General features: G+C 35.1%; 1 protein-coding gene across 1 annotated transcript; it reads right to left on the reverse strand.

Moving 5' to 3' along the window:
* Positions 1 to 20,733, reverse strand: LOC106143554 (ATP-binding cassette sub-family D member 3). The gene is made up of 15 exons (XM_060945061.1): positions 20,532 to 20,733; positions 19,562 to 19,819; positions 18,234 to 18,303; positions 17,203 to 17,300; positions 12,232 to 12,412; positions 10,035 to 10,104; positions 8,351 to 8,445; positions 7,709 to 7,826; positions 6,003 to 6,100; positions 5,344 to 5,536; positions 4,758 to 4,884; positions 3,773 to 3,947; positions 3,147 to 3,320; positions 1,677 to 1,781; positions 1 to 815 (listed from the first exon to the last, which is right to left on the reverse strand). Exons 1-15 carry the CDS (start codon positions 20,636 to 20,638, stop codon positions 681 to 683), a joined length of 2,004 nt encoding a protein of 667 aa, XP_060801044.1. The 5' UTR covers positions 20,639 to 20,733; the 3' UTR covers positions 1 to 680.
* Between the last annotated feature and the right edge of the window lie 1,902 nt (positions 20,734 to 22,635).

The raw sequence follows: 22,635 nt of genomic DNA on the forward strand, positions 1-22,635 counted from the left end.
ATAGAGATTTCCCGATCACATTTTCAGGTGTTGGCTTAAGTTTGGCGTGGTTCTGCTTAAATAGCATGTATGTAATTACATTTTGCAAAGTGGTGCAAAGATTATACAGTTTTTACCATTCTTACAGTCGACCGGTGCATGACACCGATCATTCAAGTAGATTTTCGATACCCACATTAGAAATAAGTGTTCAGGAATGGGTAGGTCAGGTGACAAAATCTTATTACAACATTAAAGTATTTTCAAAGCCACGGTCGTGAGGTAATTTTATGCGAATAGCATATACAGCGACGAGTGCTTGTATCTATGCCATATTTTTTTTTAAAGTAACTAAACACATGTAACGATTCAACGTGTAACCAAGATACAATCTGGATATGATTCCATGTCTTATTAAGGTAATAAGTTAATTCCCCTGCCAATGAAATTTCTAAGAAGATCTATTAGAATTCCGTGTGGTTTTCGGCACTCTACAATTGACCATGGATATAATAAAAGGCGAATAACGGCTTTTACCATGATCCAATATGGGTTAGTTTCCTTTGAATTTGCGGAGGTCTGACAGCAGACACTTCGTGTAAAAACCTGAGTCACCTAATCCAGGTACATCAAATCGGTTCAAAAGGCGCATCCCGGACTCTCCTCCAGAGAGCTGACGTTGAATTTGAGTATAAAAAAAATCACGAGCCAAACTCCTGAGTGTCCTGGTCGATTTCCCCGAAGACGTAGCCTCCTCTGCCGTCCATTTGCAAGTAATGGTCGTGGTGTTTCCACAGGGACTTGCGATGCGACACCGTGAATAGAGAGATGCCCATCTGGGGAGGAAGATAGTATTCTTGTATTATTTTCTTGTACCATTTATTTATATACATACATACATACAGTATAACATGTCATCCCGGTACTCCAGTTCAGAAAAGTGAGGATGAAACATCACGTCTATATCTCTTGCGGGGTAGACAGAGCCAACAGTCTTGAAAAGACTGATAGGCCACATTCAGCTGTTTGGCTATATTAGATATATTATTGAGATTTAAATAGTGACAGGTTGCTACCCCGTCAGTTAAAAGAAGAATCCCAAGTTAATAAGCCTACCTCTTAGTCGCCACGGGGAAGAGATGAAATCGAATGGAATAGAATCTTTATTTGCTTTTGATAAGGTTTTACACAATTGTCGTATTCTTTTTTCCATTGGTTCCGGGAACCGCGCGGCATCATACACATACATATACATATAATCACGTCTATATCCCTTGCGGGGTAGACAGAGCCTACAGTCTTGTAAAGACTGATAGGCCACGTTCAGCTATTATACGCGGCATCAAAAAACAAAATAATTTAATAACAATATTTTTTTTGTGCCGTGTTCCCGGCACCAATAGATAAAAGAATAGGATCACTCCGTCTCTTTCCCATGGATGTCGTAAAAGGCGACTAAGGGATAGGCTTACAAACTTAGGATTCTTTTTTAGGCGATGGGCTAGCAACCTGTCACTAGTTGAATCTCAATTCTACCGTTAAGCCAAATAGCTGAACGTGGCCATTCAGTCTTTTCAAGACTGTTGGCTCTGTCTACCCCGCAAGGGATATAGACGTGACCATATGTATGTATGTACAATAATTTTTGTTTTTGTTATACAATACATAATAAATAAATATAATAGCTCCATCGTTACCTCTCTGCAATACTGGTACATTTGCCCTTCGACGTCCACCGACACGGCGCTGGTGCACTCGTCGAGGATCGCGAACTGCGGCTCGTGGTAGAACAGCCGCGCCATCTGGCGGACCATGCCGGTATCACTATCGCTATCATTATGCTATCACTATCACTACACTAGCTGTGCCCGCGACTTCGTCCGCGTGGAATAGTTATTTTGGGCATCATATTTATGTTTGCAAACATCCTCCTCGGCTTTATCAATTATAGCTGTTAATTGTTATGCGACTTGGCGACGACTTGGCCCACATCATTACCCGCGACGGAACGGAGACCGTATAGTGAGATGAGAGGCCTTTGCCCAGTAGTGGGATCTTACAGGCTGATACTTTACTTTACTTCAAAATAGTGGAAAGCTCGCAGATGGCCGACTCATTCAACTTTCACCTGCATTGTTGACGTTTCCCGTAGGAAATCCGGGATAAAATGTACACAGTGAAAGAATTATTCAAATCGGTTCAGTAGTTTCTGAGATTAGCGCGTTTAAACAAACAAACAAACAAAACAAACTCTTCAGCTTTATAATATTAGTATAGAAGTATAGATAGCATAAAGCAAGGTCGTTGCCCGCGTCTGTCGCTATGTCTGTATGTATGCTTAGATATTTAAAAGTACGCAACGGATATTGATACAGTTACATACATACATAAAATCACGCCTCTTTCCCGGAGGGGTAGGCAGAGACTACCTCTTTCCACTTGCCTTCGCTTCATCCACATTCATGCTTCAACTCCCTTCATGCAAGCTCGGCGGTTTCGGGTACTTTTGACCTGACCCTTTACCAGGACGTCCTTAATTTGATCAAGATACGTTCGTCTAGGTCTTCCCACTCCGACCATTCCCTCCATACTCTCCTTGTATATCTGCTTAGTTATATTAATAGGTTAGAGTGATTCTAGAGGAAAGTTTATACGTGTAAATGTTACCCGTGCGAAGCCTGGGCGGGTCGCTAGTCCATATCCATATTCATAATAAAATAGTAACTGACCGATGATTATACTTGATAGATATTGCCAAAAAAAGTCGATATCTATTTGAGTAACAAAAGCCAAAAATATAATTTATAGAATTTCTATATGTGTTAATGTTTGTACTCACAAAACGCGAAAAGTATTGATTTGATTTAAATGTGGATGTCTAAGATGTGTTAGGCTTGGTCCAATTTAGAAATACAAGGGGCCAGCTTTTTCAGTGAATCATTGCGGCGAACGAAGTCGCGGGCAATAACTTGTCATAGTCTCTTTATTCAGATACGATATAAAAAAGAGAGCGGAATTACGTTAGGTATGGTTTCGAAAATAGGCCTGTGTTTATGAAACTTAAGTGTGTATTAAAATTAAAAAGCGAACAGCTATAGCTAGCATAGTTTCACGAGCATTGATGCAAGAAAAAGACAGAGATATAAAGACAAAGACAGACAACTCACAGCTATTCGTTGTTTCTCCCCGCCGGACAGCACGTCCATCCAATCTTCAACGGCGTCCCAGCCGCCGTCCCTGGTCGTGAGATACGATAGCTGAACGATCTCCAAGAAACGATTCAATTGTTCGTCTGTTCGTCCGCGCCGCAACATCTCCTCACGCGTTTGGGGGTAGATCACCTGTGGAAATAAAAAAAATATTTTTATTAATTAATTAATCTTCTTCCTCCTGGCATTAGTCTCGGTTGCATCCTCACCACTCTGGAGAAGAGTCCGGGATATACCTTTGAGACTGGGTTGGGTAAGTCAGGGTTTTTATACGAAAGGACCCCCGTTTGACCTTCGCAACTTGTTTGGCTTAATGATAGAATTGAGATTCAAATAGTGACAAGTTGCTAGCCCATCACCTAAAAGGATCTAAAGTTTAAAAGCCTATCCCTTAGTCGCCTTTAACGTCATCCATGGGAAAGAGATGGAGTGGTCCTAATTTTTTATTGGTGCAGATTGTAAAACTCAGGCGAGAGTAATGTCCATCTCGATGCCAATCTATTGGCTCTGACTATCCCTTAAGAGATGAAGATGTGACAAATTCATACGTTATGAATCTCCAGTACAATAGTAGGTGCACTAACCTGGTCTCTCAAAGTGCCAAGTGTCATATACGGTCTCTGCGGCACATAGAACAGTTTCCCTTTGGGCGGCTTGGTCAGAGTCCCACCAAATATCGGCCACAATTCGCCCAACTGGCGGAACATGGACGATTTGCCGCAACCGTTCGGACCGCATACAAGTACGTTTATGCCTGATCTGTGAAAAAAAAATTAAAGATGTTTAATTTTAGTCCAGTGGCTTAATAATAATTAACTATCGTTTCGAGAGTGATGGTTTTCTATGCAATAGTATAGACAAGTAAAGACATTATTAATTTATGTTCTTTATACGTAGAATACGTAGTAAGTCACCCTTGACCAAAATATAACATAAGTACTACCACATTTACCACGTCCGAATTTGGAAATGCAGAGTGGTTACCGGCCCTTAAGAATAGAACCACTCCACATCTTTCCCATGAATGTCATAAAAGGCGACTAAGGGAACGGGCTAGCAACCTGTCACTATTTGAATTTCAGTTCAATCATTGAGCCGCAACAGCTGAAAGCAGCCTTTTAGTCTTTAAGACTGTGAGCTCTATCTACCCCGCAAGGGATATAGACGTTATTATATCGCTTGCGGGATGTATCTCTGTATGTATGTATACATATAATCACGTCTACATCCCATGCGGGCTAGACAGAGCCGCCAAAGGATATAGACGTGATTATATCGCTTGCGGGATATATCTCTGTACCTATGTATGTATACATATAATCACGTCTACATCCCTGCTAGACAGAGCCGCCAAAGACTGAGAGCTATAATTGAAGGACAACATCCTCACTTGACGCGGGCTAGACAGAACCGCCAAAGACTGAGAGCTATAATTGAAGCACAACATCCTCACTTGACGCGGGCTAGACAGAGCCAAAGCCGCCGCTATAATTGGTGGACAACATCCTCACTTGACGCGGGCTAGACAGAGCCAAAGCCGCCGCTATAATTGAAGGACAACACCCTCACTTGACTTGGAAGCTCAGCTCCCTGATGAGCACATCGCCGTTGGGGGTGACCAGCGGCACTCGGTCGAAGCGGATCAGCTTGTCCTGGTACACGATGCGGCCCGCGCCCGGGGACAGAGTAGGGGGGCCTGGGGGACATTAATAAGGACATTGGATCCCAACTAATTCTAATTCAACATTTACGTCAATGACTTATTTTCTTACATGTATGTACATATAATCACGTCTATATCCCTTGCGGGGTAGACAGAGCCAACAGTCTCGAAAAGACTGATAGGTCACGTTCAGCTATTTGGTTTTAAGATAGAATTGTTATTATATATGTACTTATTTTCTTTACAAATTAAATCTTACCTAATTAATATGGAACTTTCTGAACTAATAAAAAAATGAATGGTCGACCATGGTCCTAGTATATGTATATTCTTTGCTGGACCTCTTCTAAACTAATGAAATATTTTCATTTTCTTCAAGCACAGCTCTCTATTGCGTAAACCTGGCTGTTAGCTAACTTCATTCATCATTCATGTTATAATATTGATTAGGATAACATTTCTTATTAACAAATGAATGGTTTAAAGTCATACCGTTTCCATTCTGAGCGTTCCTATCGACCATGGTCCTCGTATATTTCCCGCGTTGGACCTCTTCGAGTACGGTTCTCAGTTGCGTCACCCTGGCTGTAAGACCGGCCAGTTTGTTCATCTCCCTTCCTGATAGAACAAGACGGCCGATACCTTCAGCCATTTTCACCATCATACGACCGTATGTGTAGTAGTGCTGTGAATTAAATGTTAGATATTATTTTTAAGGTATAAGGCAAGAAACTAGTATAAAATGTAGCCGTTTAAAGGTCCTTAAAAAAGTTTTAGTTCAGCACAAAAAAGTGCTTACCTTACTGTCCAAACAAAATGATTTCGAATTCAACGCAACACTTTTCTGAATTACCTACATTAGTTTAATCGGTAACAGTAAAAGAAAACACCGCCAGGGAAACTAGCAACTAATAACCATATCTACTATATGTACTATGACCTTAGGTTAAAATGTTCGGTCCTGATTACGAAATCAGAGTGAATGCTTCGTATAATCACATGAATTCGATTAATTCATGAGTTACCCGCTTCTGCCTGCTTCGTTGTCTTTGGCAGACAAACAGCTAAACGCAAGATGGTGAATATTCTTAAATCTATCGTGGAGAAGCAATTTAAAAAAACAAATGCGTGTTTTGCAGTTATACGAGTACCTTAAACCTGTCATTTTCAGTGCCCGTAGTGAGCAGGTTATGATCCAATGCGAAGAATGGCCTCGACACTGCGTAGAAACCAACCGTGATTGCCACATCTGAAAACCACAATTTAAATTTATTCAATTAATCATTTTTTCTTTAATAGCGATTCAGAATGTCTTCTAATGTACGGCATTAGAAGACATTCTGAATCGCTAGTATTCTAAAAAGTATTTGAATTAAACAAATACAACTTTATTCTTCACCATCGCCACTCAAGATACGCATAGATCCTTGATTGTGTGAGTGAAATTTTTACTAGAAGCGACTCCCATCTGACCTACACAACCTTTACAGGGGAACCTTAACAATATTAGATCAATCATGGTAACACATCCAGTTGCCTGAATGTGCAGGTTTCATTACCATGTTTTCCTAACCGTAAGAGCATCGGGAAGTATTATAATTAATGTAATGTCGTGCCGTGTGGTTCCCAGCAGTGCCGTGTGGTTCCCAGCACCATTGCAAAAAAGAATAGGACCACTCCATCTCTTTCCCACGGATGTCGTAAAAGGCGACTAAGGGATAGGCTTATAAACTTGAGATTCCTCTTTTAGGCGATGGGCTAGCAACCTGTCACTATTTGAATCTCAATTCTATCATTAAGCCAAATAGCTGAATGTGGCCAATTAGTCTTTTCAAGACTATTGGCTCTGTCTACCCCGCAAGGGATATAGACGTGACCATATGTATGTATGTATGTGTAATGTCGTGATGTGTATTTACGAATTAGACTTTTGGGATTAACGAAAACTTCTTTTATTTCTGCACATTCTCATAACTTGGGATTCCTCTTGTATGCGATGGACTGACGCTATTTAAATATCAATTCTATCATAAAGCCATACAGCTGAACGTGGCCAGTGGATTGTTGGCTCTGTCTACCCCGCAAAGGATATAAACGTGAATATATGTTTGTATATATGTATATGTCCACGGGAGCAAAGTCTAGGGAAAAACACGTGTGTAATATGATCGATCGCGTGTGTAGATAGATAACTTTAGTTGGAGTTTACGATATCTCGTGATAAACATACATAATTAAAACTAAACACGTTTTATTTATATCGCCCTTAATACCTACTGATAAAACATAAATCGACATAAATATATTTTTAAAGGTTGTTATAATTTTGTCGCCTCTGTGTAATTATTGTAAGCGATTTTTTTTTTGTTATAGTTGATTTTAATGTGTTCAACAGTTTTGAATTCAATTTTAAAATTGAATTTCATTCATATGCTTTAGATTTTATCTTTTCTCTAGCTAATATATTATTAATCAATAACATATCTATGAAACAGACATACATGTCTAAAAAACTTAACTTGGAGAAAGCTCAATAAATAAATAAATAAATATATATGGGACAAATAACACCTCCAATTCCAAAAGCAAGCTTAAACAGCGATACCAAATAATTTTCGCCATTTTAGTAATATATACAAAAACTAGCAACGCCCCCCAGGGCGCTAAAGTCCCAACTTTGTACCATACCTCTAACCGTGTATTTAATTTCATGAGAATCCGTCCAGTAGATTTTGCGTAAAAGACATAAACGCACATCCACATCCCTATAAACTTTCAAAAGTAAGTACAGTACAAAGGCGGTTCATATTTATAATATTTACTCAAATTTAAATCCATCTGCGATATAATTACTCACATTTAGCCACGATATTGTCGATGAAGCCCATAATGACTCTAAACTGTAGGAACTTCCTCAAATGCCGAGTCAGCTTGTAGAAGCTGGCGAGTAGAGTCAGCTGTTCTCTATGGTTGCCCTGGAATTATACATTACGTACATACATATAATCACATCTTCATCCCATGCGGGGTAGACAGAGCCAAAAGTCTTGAAAAGACTGATAAGCCACGTTCACCAGTTTTGGTTTAGAGCTGGAATTATAATCATACCTACATTGGGAACCGGGAACACGCAGATATGAGCGAGAGAGAGAGTGATTATTCCATATCTTTTTTTCTAAATATAAAGAAGACACCAAACCAAGTCGAGTGTTATGTCTACCTTAATTAAATACCGTAATGTTGATGCCATGTTCATGTTTTTGAACGTTTGATATTGATAGCAACCAAATCATTTATTTATCTTTCTACCGAGGCGGGGTCTAGAGATTTGAAATTTGGCATGCAAGTTTCATATGTGGTTCAAGCGTGTGTACTAAGACAAGAACCGTTATAAGGGGGATTTTTTATGTAAATTGGGAACCGCGGGTGTAATTTACTTTTTCTTTAAAATCGTTCCTTCCATCCAGAGTACATTATTGAGTTGGTGGACTGAACTTACCTGATAGAATGCGATTTCCTCCGAATTAGTAATAAGTCTGGCGTTAACGTATCTGAACTCCCCTTCTAGTTTCTGTTCTTGAACTGTCATTTTTGCTGAAATTGAAATTTATAAAAAATTATGCAAATTATATGGCTTGATTGGTAGAATAAATTGAGAGCCTGTCACTATTTGAATCTCAATTCTATTATTAATGGCCTATAAGTCTTTTCAAGACTGTTGGCCCTGTACATCGCAAGGGATATAAACGTTATTATATGTATGTACGTTGTGAATAATAATTAATAATCATTCGTCATATACTAATATTAACTCGTACAAATTTCTATGTATTAAATGAATTTATTGACTTTTATAAGTAGACTAGCTGTGCCCGCGACTTCGTCCGCGTGGAATAGTTATTTTGGGCATCATATTTATTTTTGCAAACATCCTCCTCGTCTTTATCAATTATAGCTGCTAACGTATTAGATGTAAGTATTAACTGCACGCGTATTAGAAAGAACGCTGGTTCGCCGTATTAAATGTTTCGCTGCAAATTGCTTATAACGACTATATCTCAAAACCTATTCGTCTGATTTATATACTGTAAATGGCAATTTTAGTCTACATGAAAAGCCGAAAGTAATAAACATATTTATTTGGATAAGGATTAATACTGAATTAAAGAAAATTGGTTTCAAAATAACTTATGTTTATAATGAAATAATAATCTTAAAAAATGAACATAAAAGTGGTTATTGTAAGTAAACCTTAAGAGATAGATATATGCTCTCGCGGACTTTTTTGTGGCAAAAAATGAGTACTTCACAGCTTTAGTACAGTGTTTTACTATATATTTGTTGGTTTGCGCAGCGTTCGCGTGGAAAGCTCGCAGATGGCCGACTCATTCAACTTTCACCTGCATTGTTGACGTTTCCCGTAAGAAATCCGGGATAAAATGTACCCTATAGCCTTCCTCGATAAATAGACTATCTAACAGTGAAAGAATTATTCAAATCGGTTCAGTAGTTTCTGAGATTAGCGCGTTTAAACAAACAAACAAACAAACAAACAAAACAAACTCTTCAGCTTTATAATATTAGTATAGATAAATTTTTAGCAAAATGTTAAAAAGTATACTGGTGGCAACGCCTGGTAATATTATTATTAAGTAGGCACAATTTATTAAGGAATTAATTTCCAAAAAGAAATTGGGCGCGAGAAACATGTAGCGAATATAATATACTTACGTAATAAATTAACTGTAAAGATACATTATTTTACACTCTGTGTCAAAATGTTCAAACAAATGTTATAATATTTTTATGTTATTACTTTCACGTGTGGTACCAAGAGAAAAAAGAATAGGACCACTCCATCTCTTTCCCATGGATGTTGAAAAGGCGACTAAGGGATAGGCTATAAGCCTAAACTTGGGATTCTTTTATTAGGCGAGAGGTAGAGGTTAGCAACTAAAGCTGTCACTATTTGAATCTCAATTCCATCATTGGGCCATACAACTGAACATAGCCTTTAGTTTATTCGAGACTGTTGTCTGTTTCTATCCCATAAGAGATAAAAACGTGATTATATTTATTTATGCGTATGAAATATGAAAGAGAAAGCTTCACACTCTTTAATGAAAAATGACCCCTTGTTCTTTAAAATGGAAGCTATGAATTATTATACAATAGATTTATACCTGTCGGCTTTCTCAGGAATGTGAGGAACATTCCAGATACAACTAGGTATGCGACCATGATGCCGGGTGTCTGAAAACAAAAAGAAATATTATGTGAATATAAATTCTTAAATCAACATTTCTATAGCTGAAATTGTCATTAAGATATGTAATTATAGCGACATTATCCGCTTTAGAAAGATATGAATTCATGAAGTGACAACAATGTTTGTTTGATGAAAACTTCGAAAAGTATTCGTATATGTATATAATCGAAGGCCCATAAATGCTTAGGTTCCGTCGTATTTATGTATAATGAAAATAAGAAAATAAGTGCTGGGAATCAAACCCAGTAAGTGCGAAATAGCGATCTACTGTGTGTGATAACCAACAAGAGAAGGTCAGGATCCTTTGAGCATTTAATTAAAGCGTTGAATATGTACATTAAAATTAATTACTATTATAAAAATAACTTATAAAACAAAAAAAAAACTACATAATCGGACACGTCTATTTGCGTCATTGTAAGTATTTAATTTAAGCAATTCGTATACGTATTCTCACAGTTATATAAGTATCAAATATTTACTTTTTTAATTGGGAAATAATGTTTTTGTTTGAAAGTTCAATTTTAGACGCAAGTGTTAAGCTGTGTCCGAAGCTTTCATAATGTTAAGCTAGCTAAACTAAATATACTTTTAATACGTCGGGGAGTTCATTGTAGAGAAAGTTTTGAAAAAGTTTATGAAATTCATTGTTCAGTAGGTTCGATATTATTAAGCTTTGCGACACATACTATGTGGCAAAGCTTAATAATATCGGGACTTTGGCACTTATTATAATAAGTGTTTAATTCATAATTGGTATTCAGTTTGTCTACTAGTTATTTTAAAGTAAAAAGTAAAAGTAAAAATCTTTTATTTTCTCCAACAATCGTACATGAAAATTACATAGGTTGATTATAATAAATTGTTGGTACCAACACCGATTGAAAGAGACTGGAGACTGATGAAGGCAGGGCCTGTGTTACAGTACTCCAGTGCTCCCGCCTTTGGATGTGGTATTTACATAGTAAGGAAGACTTATAAACTATAACTATTGCCAACGCAATTTAATAATTGCTAATGTGAAATAATAATTAACAAGTCCAAGAAGTGCGAATACAATAAAAATAACTGCAATTGCATTAAACTATACACTACAGTACAAAACTATAAGGAAAAGAAAGGAAAAATAAATTATTGGAGAGTGAGCAATAAGTTTTCGGTATCATGATAGGTCAGCGTTAGGAGATATCTAAAAACAAGTAGTTTACATGAGTAATTTGGTAAAGGTTTTCATTTTCTTGAAACCCATATTGCGGTACCTTTTTAATTTTGGTACAAACTCCCATTAAGCTAATATAGTGTAGGAAGTTACGAACTAGTTATTGAAGAGCAAAGGTCAAGCAACTGTGACGTAACACACTTATTATGAACATTAGACAACTAATACACCTCATAAAGTTTATTTGCACATCAAACCGGTACCACAAAATTGGCTGCAAATGAATATTGACCAACAGACGCACGCATTAGATTCCAAAATCGTATTACCTATTGTAGTCTATAACGTCCATGATTGTTAGAGAAGTTTTATTAATAATGAGTTGGGTTTTCTGATTATACATCTTTTGGAAGGGTAGACAGAGACCATGTATGGGGAAGAGAGAATATCAACCAACAGACTCAGGCATTAGTCATATAATTTGAAAATTTGAAGACATTTGAAAATCGTATAATAGCAATAAATTATATTCTAACGTCCCTGATTGTTAAAGAAGTCCTTATAGAAATGAGTTGAGTTGAATAATAACACCTCTTTTTGTAAGGGTTAACAGAGACTACATCTTTCAACTGCCAAAAACCTTGTACCTTTTTTTAACGACGAATCTAGTCAGTTTAGGTTACGCTTGACCTGGCTATTCACCAGAATTTCACAGAATGGATCAAGTTACGTTCACGTAGGTCTACATCATTCAACGTTTTCATTTAGCTACACCTTCTATAAAAAGGGTTATATAGCCTGAATGCCGACATAATAACCTCTGTATTTTAGGTGAATTTATATAGAATATCCATAATCTGTCCAATAGACTGTTCCACATCCCCGAAAATATTAGAAACCTTTATTCTTATCATATCACACTTTAAGGTTTATAATTGCATGTAATACTTACAGATGCGCCGAGGTTCGTTGTCAGTCTGTATAGATATATGCCGATGTCCAGAAGTGGCTTGCTGATATTGCTGTACAAGTCTATGATGGTCTCGCAGAATTTGTCTATGTCCGTCGTCAAAACTTGATCGGCGTTCGCTATCCGATTGTCCAGATTCGTCACTTGGTAATAAGTAAAGCCTCTGAAATAGGATTACCATTCATTACACATCTATATCTACTCGTAACATGATCTTTATATCTATATAATATGAATATAAAATTAATATGTATCTCTTCCGTTACTGAGCGACGGAAGACAACTCACAGACCAAACCGCTTGGTTCAGAAACATGAAATTTTACATGCAGGTTCGTTATCATTTCCTAAAGAAGGTTATCAAAATTTCCTCGAGAACAGCAGAATTTTGCTTTTGACGCGGGCGAAGCCGCGGGCGCTCGTAGTTATATATATATATAAAGAATGTTGCCTAATTCTTATATCATTTAGTGGTGCACTAAGAGAAACCTTCGTATTTTTCGCGGGAACGCTGAAACTGAATAATTCTGTTATTGTTTCATTTCACGGGAATAGAGTCGCAGATGTATCGTAGTATAACTAAAGGTTTACTATCATACCCATCACTTTCCTTTCCAATCACAACTTGATTTTGCATGAATACAAATGACTGATCTTTTTTTGTACGATTTCTCTTGTTTATTACGGTACCTGATTTCAATAACAGGTTAATTTCTATAATGAGATTATGTTGTTGTGTTGTGATAAAATAAACACCTTGAAAAATATGGTCACATTCAAGATCATTTCTGTTGTCACGATAATATTACAGCCTAAATTTATTAACTGACCTTTTGCAAATTAAGTTTAATATGAACAGAGATTGTTACGAAAACTACGGTCATTTTTAAATATGCTTTTCTTGTATCGATTTTAATAAAACAAACAAAATGCAGCTTTTCACTTAAGAGGTATATGAATGTATGCATTATGCCGTAGAGAGCCCTAATGTGTACAAGGTTTTAACGAACGGTTCGTCAAATTGGAAAGTAAGTACATATACCTATGCTTCAACACATCAACGTGCTTTTTAAAATGACTAAGATCAATCATTTGGTTGGTCAGTAAACGTTTTTGGTTTAGTTCGGGAGTTTCGGAATGATATCACGGTAATGATACGAGTACATTAATTACCATTAGTTACATATTGATCAGCGTTACTCATGTAAATATTATTTTAAACTTTGCACTATTGATGACTTTCGCCCAAATTTCAGGCTGATAATGGGGCAACAGTCCGATAAATATGGATATAATTAATCTTAAGTTTAAAAAAAATATTGATCTTTGTATTGTAGATAATTTAAAGTCCAATTCTTTTATCACCTAAATTACGTAAACGTTTTGATTGTTAAACATTGCAGGTTCTTAAGGTTTATTAAACATTATTTGCCTTCTTCTAAAATTTAAGAGAAAAAAATTTAAAAAACGTACTTATATAAAAACATACATACATGTAGTCACGTCTATATCCCTCGCGGGGTAGACTGAGCCAACAGTCCTGAAACGACTAGAGAGACCACGCTCAGCTGTTTGGCTTAATGATTTTGACCAAATTCAATATGATTGACCACGAAATGACAAACTTTCATACCTTTTTTTATGTTTTATCATTTGTATTTATTACTATTAGGTAATTAACAAAGCATTTTAATTTTCTAGTAATTATCTAGTTACCTAGTTGTTTTCGAAATACTTTTATAGTAGCGGCTTGCTTGTATATGCCACTTTAATCAATAACTGTAAATAACTAGATAAAACTGATAGACTACAAAATTTATATCAGCAAAGTTCCGAATCTATGTTTTCAATAAGTTTTAAAATTGCAGTGTTTAACAATCAAAACGTTTACGTAATTTAGGTGATAAAAGAATTGAAGAAGTATGCATGGAACGTGGCAAGTGGAAAGATGTAGACTTCGGCTATACCGCTTCGGGAAAGAGTTGGATTTTATGTAAGTACCTAATTGATAAAAATTCATATGAACTTTGCTCCTCAGGCTATGCCTAACAGTTATCTGTCCAAAGTACAATTCGGCAGGCGTTTGATGGTCCGATAATTTCAAGGCTACGAAGCGTACCTTTCGCTCGTTATCTTGGCTTTTGTTGTATCACACAGTTATGGACTGTTTGCGTTGCCGGTCAGAGTTACGATGCTCGTTTCATCCTTAAAATGGCGCTCATTCTTTAATAAATTGAAAGTGTGTAGTAGAGTAACGGCATAATATATTTATTTTTTAAAATGACGAAAAGTTACAAGTTTAATTTAAATACATAGTCAAACAGACAGACAACAGTATTGAAATTACTGGTAGGCCACGTTCAGCTGTTTGGCTTAATAATATAATTGACATTGAAATAGTGATAGGTTGCTAGCTTAAAGAATCCCAAGATTATAAGCCTGTCCCGAAGTTGCCTTTTACGACAACCGTTAAATTTTTCCTGTAAAAGTTAGGTAACTATAACACGCCTATGTAAATTATAGTAAATAAATAGTAATTACAGATAAGATTACGAGAATCTGCGATATTCAAGGATAGTTTTCGTGTGTGTCCGCGACATTTCACCTTTCCAAACTTTCTTCGCCACAGGCAAAGCGGCGCAAGCGCAAATACAGATTTAATCTTATACTCGCAGCTGCTTGCTCAATAGCTATTCTATGTTTACATAGAACCTTTGCTTTTTGCGTGCCTATCTGTAGACTCTATTTAAACAAAATCCAAATTCTCTAAATCTCATGCTTTTACTGTGAAACTGACTAGCTTTACAAGGAAATCTGATGAAAAACATGTACATACATACATATAATCACGTCTATATCCCTCGCTAGGTAGACATGAGCCAACAGTCTTATAAAAAGACTGAAAAGCCACATTCAGTTTGGCTTAATTATAGAATTGAGATTTCAATAGCAAAAAAAAGAATTAAAACAAAATCTTGTGTCTAACACAAGTTTTATTAAACACGTCAGCTCAGCGGATTAGTCATAAAAAAAGGGACAAACAGACTGTTAATTCCGCTATTTTTAAATTAAGTAGTAAAGAAAACATTTTTTTTTGTCTGCTGTTTAGCATAAATACCATGAGACATCGCTCAATCATCACCAACTTTGAAGACTCATTATGCAAAATCTGTGTAAAGCATTGTCTTTGGGTGGATGAGCATTGTTTCTTTGTTTTATCTTGTGGCGCGGCTTTCAACTATAATCTAAATATACATATAAAACACGACACTATCTAAAATATCAATGCACAACCGAAACACTTAGAAAAGGAGTGTTCTAAGAGCGGATTTGTCGGAATTCCCGCGAAAGGGTAATCACCTAACAGATTATATTATAAAATTTGTCCTATTATTTGGGTACACCGCGGGAGTACTTAAGTCTAAATCTAAAGAATATAAAGCACCCCTTTTTTCTCTTACAACAATGTAAGATAGATATATTTCTGAGTGTGTATGTATGTATGCGCTAATTTCGGAAATTTGCGGACGGAATTAGTTTCCGTGTGGTTCCCGGCATCAATAATGCCGTGTGGTTCCCGGCATCAATACAAAAAAGAATAGGACCACTCCATCTCGTTCCCATGGATGTCGTAAAAGGCGACTAAGGGATAGGCTTATAAACTTGGGATTCTTCTTTTAGGCGATGGGCTAGCAACCCGTCACTATTTGAATCTCAATTCTATCATTAAGCCAAACAGCTGAACGTGGCCTATCAGTCTTTTCAAGACTGTTGGCTCTGTCTACCCCGTAAGGGATAAAGACGTGATCATATGTATGTATGTATGTATTAGTTTCTGTTTTAATTGTTGAAAAGAGTTTTCCGAGGAAGGTTTATCTTTAAATCCTAATCGTGCGAAGTCGGGGCCGATCGCTAGTTTAAATTATATTGCAGTATAAATTGAGTAAAATTTTTACTCCGTGATATTGTTCAGATTATTTTAGCTCAATTAATAGATAGTACCATTTTTCTCAATGGAAAACAGCCTAACTACTTAAATAATGCAATCTATTTTGATTCACTGTACCTATCAGAAAGAATTTGATGTCAAGTTGCGAAATGTTGCAAAAAATGCAAAATGCGAAAGTTGAATGTCTGTTTATGAACCTTGATAACATTTTCACTGAATGGGATTTCGTGAACTTGTGGTGTTAAATATATATAAGACTTAAATAATTAATAATATAGTAATAATTATCATTATATTTGTCTACATTTATGCATATATCACGTGTTTATCCCATACAGGGTACAATCTTAAAATTTCCATCCGCTGATAGAATAGATGACGTAAAGAAGAAATCTAAGAGTATCCTAATAATCTTAATTTTTAATCTTTTTTATACAAGCGAATTGGGATCGACCATGAAATTTTAATCGCCACCGCGTTTGAAGTCGCGTGCAAAAGCTAGTACCTATATTAATAGAGGCAAGAGTAATTTGTAAATTATTTTGAGACAATGCGAAGATCAGCAGTGTCACCCTCAACCATTGTTCGTTTCAGACGATAATGACTAATTCATGAAACATCAATGTTAGTGTACTTATTAGAATTGATCATAAGAAGTTTTCATTACCTACTTATCCGGAAACGAACGATGAACTTGCCACTGAATCATTGAATTTCGTAATTTATAACTGAACTTTTAAAATCAATTGTTACACGGTTATATATTTTTTTTTAATAAAAATAATTTCCGTTCTTTTGTCAAAAAATTATTTTTATCATATTTGTGCTGTGTGCCATTTCTGAATTGGGTTTGTAGAAGATATTACTATTAGAAGGACACAATCAGGACAAACGCTAGGAAAATTATGAATGAATAGAAAAATTATTCATTATCGATGATGGAATCGGCCCTTAAATATTATAATTTGTATGATATTTTTCAAAGGATATACTAATTATACTCACTTTAGATACTGTTGATACATGTGCAAAGTTAGATTGGTCCGGATTCTCAGTTTGGCTTCTCCTATGCTCCATTTTAAAACGTTATTGACTAACGATATCTGTAACAAGAGAAAGTTATTCACAAATTAAAATAGTTACTTAACAAACAACAGAATGTCTACAATAAACCTGACAAAATTGCTCTTCTGTAAGCGATGTTATAAGCAGGTTAGTGTGTAGAATCTTTCTACTTAAAAGTACATTAAAATAAAACCATTCGAACTCTTCATAATGAATATTATAGTTACGAGTAGGAGGTTACGAACAAAAGTATTTAAAACCAGTGCATCCAAAATTTCCAAGGGCGGTTGGTGTCAGACAGAAAGCCATAAGCCAAAGCTAAACCACAGGAATTAATGAAATAGATGAAATTAGCGATGTTAATTTGTTTTATCTTACAGCGGGCTAAGTCGAGGGCATTAGCTAGTTTTGCAATAAAGTTATATACTATACAATTGCGGTAACAGCTAGCAAAGCTACGTATAAAAGAAAATAATCAGCATTAATTAATATTCGTCGTGTGGTTCCCGGTGTTTGAGAATAGGACCACTCCATTTCTTTTCCATGTCGCTTGGGATTCTTCTTTAAGGCGATGGCCGAGCAAACTGTCATTATTTGAAACTCAATTCCATGATTAAGCCATATACAGCTGAACGTTGCCTTCAGTCTTTGCGAGACTGTTGGCTCTGTCTACGCCGTAAAGGATATAGACGTGATGATATGTATCTATGGATGTATGTTCATTCATTCATATGCCTATACATAGATATTATAACCACGTGATCTTACGATGATAGTGTATGATAATTTTTAATCCGTACATGTGAGGTTGATAGTGCATAATATAAATAAGGGGGGAAATGATATCTCAGTAATTAAGATTATTGTTTAAATGTCAAATAAAAATTATATATGTACTATGGCAGTACACCTTGGCATAAATATGCGCATACGCACCCCCTCTACTTGTTAATTATAAGGTATTGACTTACCATGGGCATAGCGATGAATAATTGTGTTAAAAATCGCTTGAAGTTGGGTAGATTCATTGTTATAATGGATCTGTAATAAAAAAAAATCTGTGAGTTTATTGTACTATTATTCATTTATACATTATTACATTATATACATACACACGTCCATATCCCTTGCGGGGTAGATAGAGCCAACAGTTTAAAAAAAAACTAATAGGCCACGTTCAGCTGTTTGGCTTAATGATAGAATTGAGATTCAAATAGTGATGACAGGTTGCTAGCCTGTCGCCTAAAAGAAGAATCCCAAGTTTATAAGCTTATCCCTTAGTCGCCTTTTACGACATCCGTGGGAAAGAGATGGAGTGGTTCTATTATTTTTTGTATTGGTGCTGGGAACCACACGGCACTGCACTGTACTATTAATTCATTTATACATTATTATATCATTAATTTATTTGTCTTACAGTATAACAGCCACATACCTACTTAAATAATAATGATCACATTTCATCAAACAGGTTCAGTATCAGATTCTGGGTTAATTTATTAGAATTAATAATTAAATCATAATTTAAAAGAAACATTATGTAAAATACAATAAGGTATAAAATTAATTTGAAATCCCAAAAAGTTGGAAAAAAATTAATAAAAAGTTGCATGTAATGACATCAATTCTTTTATTTATATGGGAAACTGCGGTCAGTTCGATACACTATTCCAGTTATGATGATAGATAATAAACATTATTGACTTTTCATTATATTGTATTAGTGAATAATCTGACAATGACACAGCATAGCAAATACAATACTTTGCCATGTTTGCATACAATACCATATAATGCGAATGAATTGTCATCTTTAGCAATTTAAAGTACATTTTAGTTCATTAAAATAATAATTGATATACAAAGTCAACGGTTATATAGTTACTGGCACTTCAGAATAATTCACTCTATCTCTTTCTTTTTTAGAATGCTTTTTGATTCTACTTTAAATATGGACTTGAAACATTGACCATCTCTCAATATCATTATCCTCCTGATACATACAATTTTTTTTAAACATTATTGTCTCTTAGTTAAATGGCCAAACCTGCATAATAATTAAACAGAACTAAAGTGAAAATTATGTTTTTGAGTTTAGTTCTGGTTACATTCTCTTCTCTCAGGAAAAGACTCTGGGTCAGCCTTACACCAGGATAATCGTACCAATCTTACAAATATTAGATCATGCCTATATATTTTCACTATAGATTTCCTCAAAATGATTTTCCTTGCTGCTAGAAGAAGCCTGTTATTTAGTTAATTAATTTAGAGTAGTCTTAAAAAAAAATCGGATACCTACCCCTCAATCAATGTTGTGTGCTGAATAAGCCACAAATCACACATGGACCTTGAGATCAGTGAGAATGCTATCAGCACCATGAGTCCACTTTCCTTGGACCAGAGCCCCGGAAACATAATCTTCCATAGTAACTTGAGTTCTGCCCAAAACCTCGCATCCACTTTTGCCTTTGGTCCTTTTTTGTCTCTCTCTTTAATCATGTATTGTATCTGTTCTTCTGGTGATAATTTTGTGACTCTTGACACATTTTTGCTTTTACTAAAAAAACAAATATTTTTTTAATTAGGTTACTACTTAAAGAAATGATTGAGTTAATGTTTAAAAACAAAACACAAATTTCTTTTATTTATACTGAATAAAGCATATTGACAAGTTTTAAACCCACTTTATAGGGTGGACAGTTTAAAAGATAAGTTTTTTTAAGTTAATAAGCAAAGTTTTGTACATATAGATTTTAAAGATGACAAGATATGATATAGTGAAACAACAAGGGTTCTAGCCCATATCAGAATTCCTGATTTTATTTACTTATTCCTGTTTTATATTTACTGCTTATAAGAAGTTCTATTAACATTAACAAGATAATGATGACTTGTTGATACATAACAAATTAATGTTTGTTCAAGTAGTTATGTGCAGCAGTTGTAGATACAGGATTTCTGAAGAGCTAAAAATTTGCAAAGTCAAAAATATACCTTAGTTTTCTTGGTGATGTACATACTATTTTTATTAGATAAATTGTTAACCAGTATGCATAACAAACAATTTTATCAAGAATATTTTGAAAACTTTCTTTTTTAGTCTTTTTCCAAGACAATATTATAAAACCTTCTTAGAAGACAATATTTATATATATTATTTATTCCATAGATTTAAACCTGTGTCTAAAACTTACGGCATTAATTATCATCGTTAAAAGTTAAGAAATTTAATTTTAGTCTATCGGAAAGTTACTCTCATAGATTGTTACCTTGAGTTAAAATAATTTTTAATGCACCATGCACTAAGAGCTGCTGAGGCAGCAAGCGCAATCTTCACATCTGTTCTTTGAGTAAACTTACTAAAATTCGGCGCCATTATTAGTTATAATTGCTTAATGAAAATAAATATTGTACACTTGGATAAACCGTACACTTCACTACGAGCACTGACTATCAATGACTCAACTCAATGTCCATGTCCAACCAGAGAGGATATTATCATCACTTGTCAATGTCTACGGTACGGACGTATGGATTTGAGGTACGAACACGGAGACGGAACTTTGACAACTTTGAAACTTGACTCTTCGATTTTTGGCTTTGATTATTCGTTGATAGGTAGGTACTAACTAGGTACCATTTACCTATGTAATTACTGGTACATAATACATAAAGTGTATGTTAGGCGTATTTTTCCTTTTTGGCTTTAGTACAATTTCTTTAGTATCGACATATTTAAAAATAATGCAATCTATGTCAATTGTCAACGCCAAGTGATGTCAAGTCAATGTCAAGTAAACAATCGTTGTCAACCAAGGTTGCCAACTTAGTGCTAATGTTACATTGAAGTAGAGCAGCCCACTAACAGCAATCAGGCGATTTTCAAATGATTGAAATGAATTTACTAGATGAATGTGCGCCTATGTCCTTAGTCACATTTTTGTTATCCATGGGAAAGTGATGAAGTGGTCCTTTAAAATTCTGGAACCACATTACAAGTGTTTCTACTTTTATGTAGTTAGAGATTGTGAATTAGAAGTTTTATTTTATTACTTTTGAAGAATTCTTTGCAAAATACTGTAAGAAGTATTATTTGTTGTAGCTAGCGTAAATAAATAAATTACATTTAGTTTAACCGTTAACTTTTCAATGAAGACAGTTGGCAAGGCAACAGAGTAGTGACGTAGTGACTGACACACTCCAGTGATTCGAATTTTGAACTCGAGTTCAAAAAGTTTTGTTTGTTTGTTTTGTAAATTTACAACTTGGTCTTGGGAGCACTTGGGGATTGTTTCAATAAAATTAAATATAATTATTAATTCGTATTGTAAACTTTATTTTTTTTGTGCCTACTAGAAACATTTTTGTTTAGACATTTGTTCGAATTCTATGCACGAGATGAAGATACATAATGGAGATACATACGGTATAGTTAAATTCTTTCAAAAAATTAAAATTGCCATTGTACATATTGAAATTGTTAAATTAATATGTTCAGAAGACTTAGTTTTTTTATGCACCAAATGACTCATTTCTTATTAAGTTTCTTGATGAGATGATAATCTGGATGGCATGGCACTGCATTTACAAAAGTTTTAACTATATATTTGTTTAACTATAGTTTGGAGAAATTGTATAAGTTTTATGTTAAAGTTTATTATAATTATTTATATTAAGGTTTTGCTTCCATATATTAATGTGAAATGTATTGAAGTCTGTCTCTCTGAATGTGTAATTTGTCCAAATTAAGAATAGAAAAATTATGTATGTAATGACGCGTCCGAGGTTTTAGATTTACTAAAACCACTGTCAGGTTTCAAATAAAATTCAGGAAATAATGGAAGACATATTATTACAGATTACACTCAGGTATCGGTGATCTTACCTACTGCCCTACTAACTTGGGCTACTGTTTATCATTACATGAATGCATTTCCATTATTGAATAATAATCTTAAAGGCATGGGCTCACTGCTGCACTGTGTCATGGATTTTTTTATTCATCAAGCTTTTGAATATTGTTTCAACAAGTTTTAGAATTCACATTACTTTTTCGATACCATGGTGCTGTATGTGCTGGTGTGGTGATATCATTGAAATAAGATTGACAATTATGCAGCAATCATTTTGGTTATCAGAGTGTAGTCCGGTAGGTTCAACCTACCATACTTACCAAATGATCAAAACTATTCCCTTAAGACTCTTATCAACCATTATCACCACATCATTACCACATTTATTTTTTAAAATAGACCCTAGTATTTGGCTATTCCCAGGACACCAAGGTCTTTCTTATTGGTGTCAGGGTGCAATTCATGTTCATAGACTTCAATTAATTATGAAATTTAATTAGAAATAAAATAAAACAAAAAG

This window comes from Amyelois transitella, chromosome 7 (assembly GCF_032362555.1).
Source record: "Amyelois transitella isolate CPQ chromosome 7, ilAmyTran1.1, whole genome shotgun sequence".
Taxonomy (NCBI): domain Eukaryota; kingdom Metazoa; phylum Arthropoda; class Insecta; order Lepidoptera; family Pyralidae; genus Amyelois; species Amyelois transitella.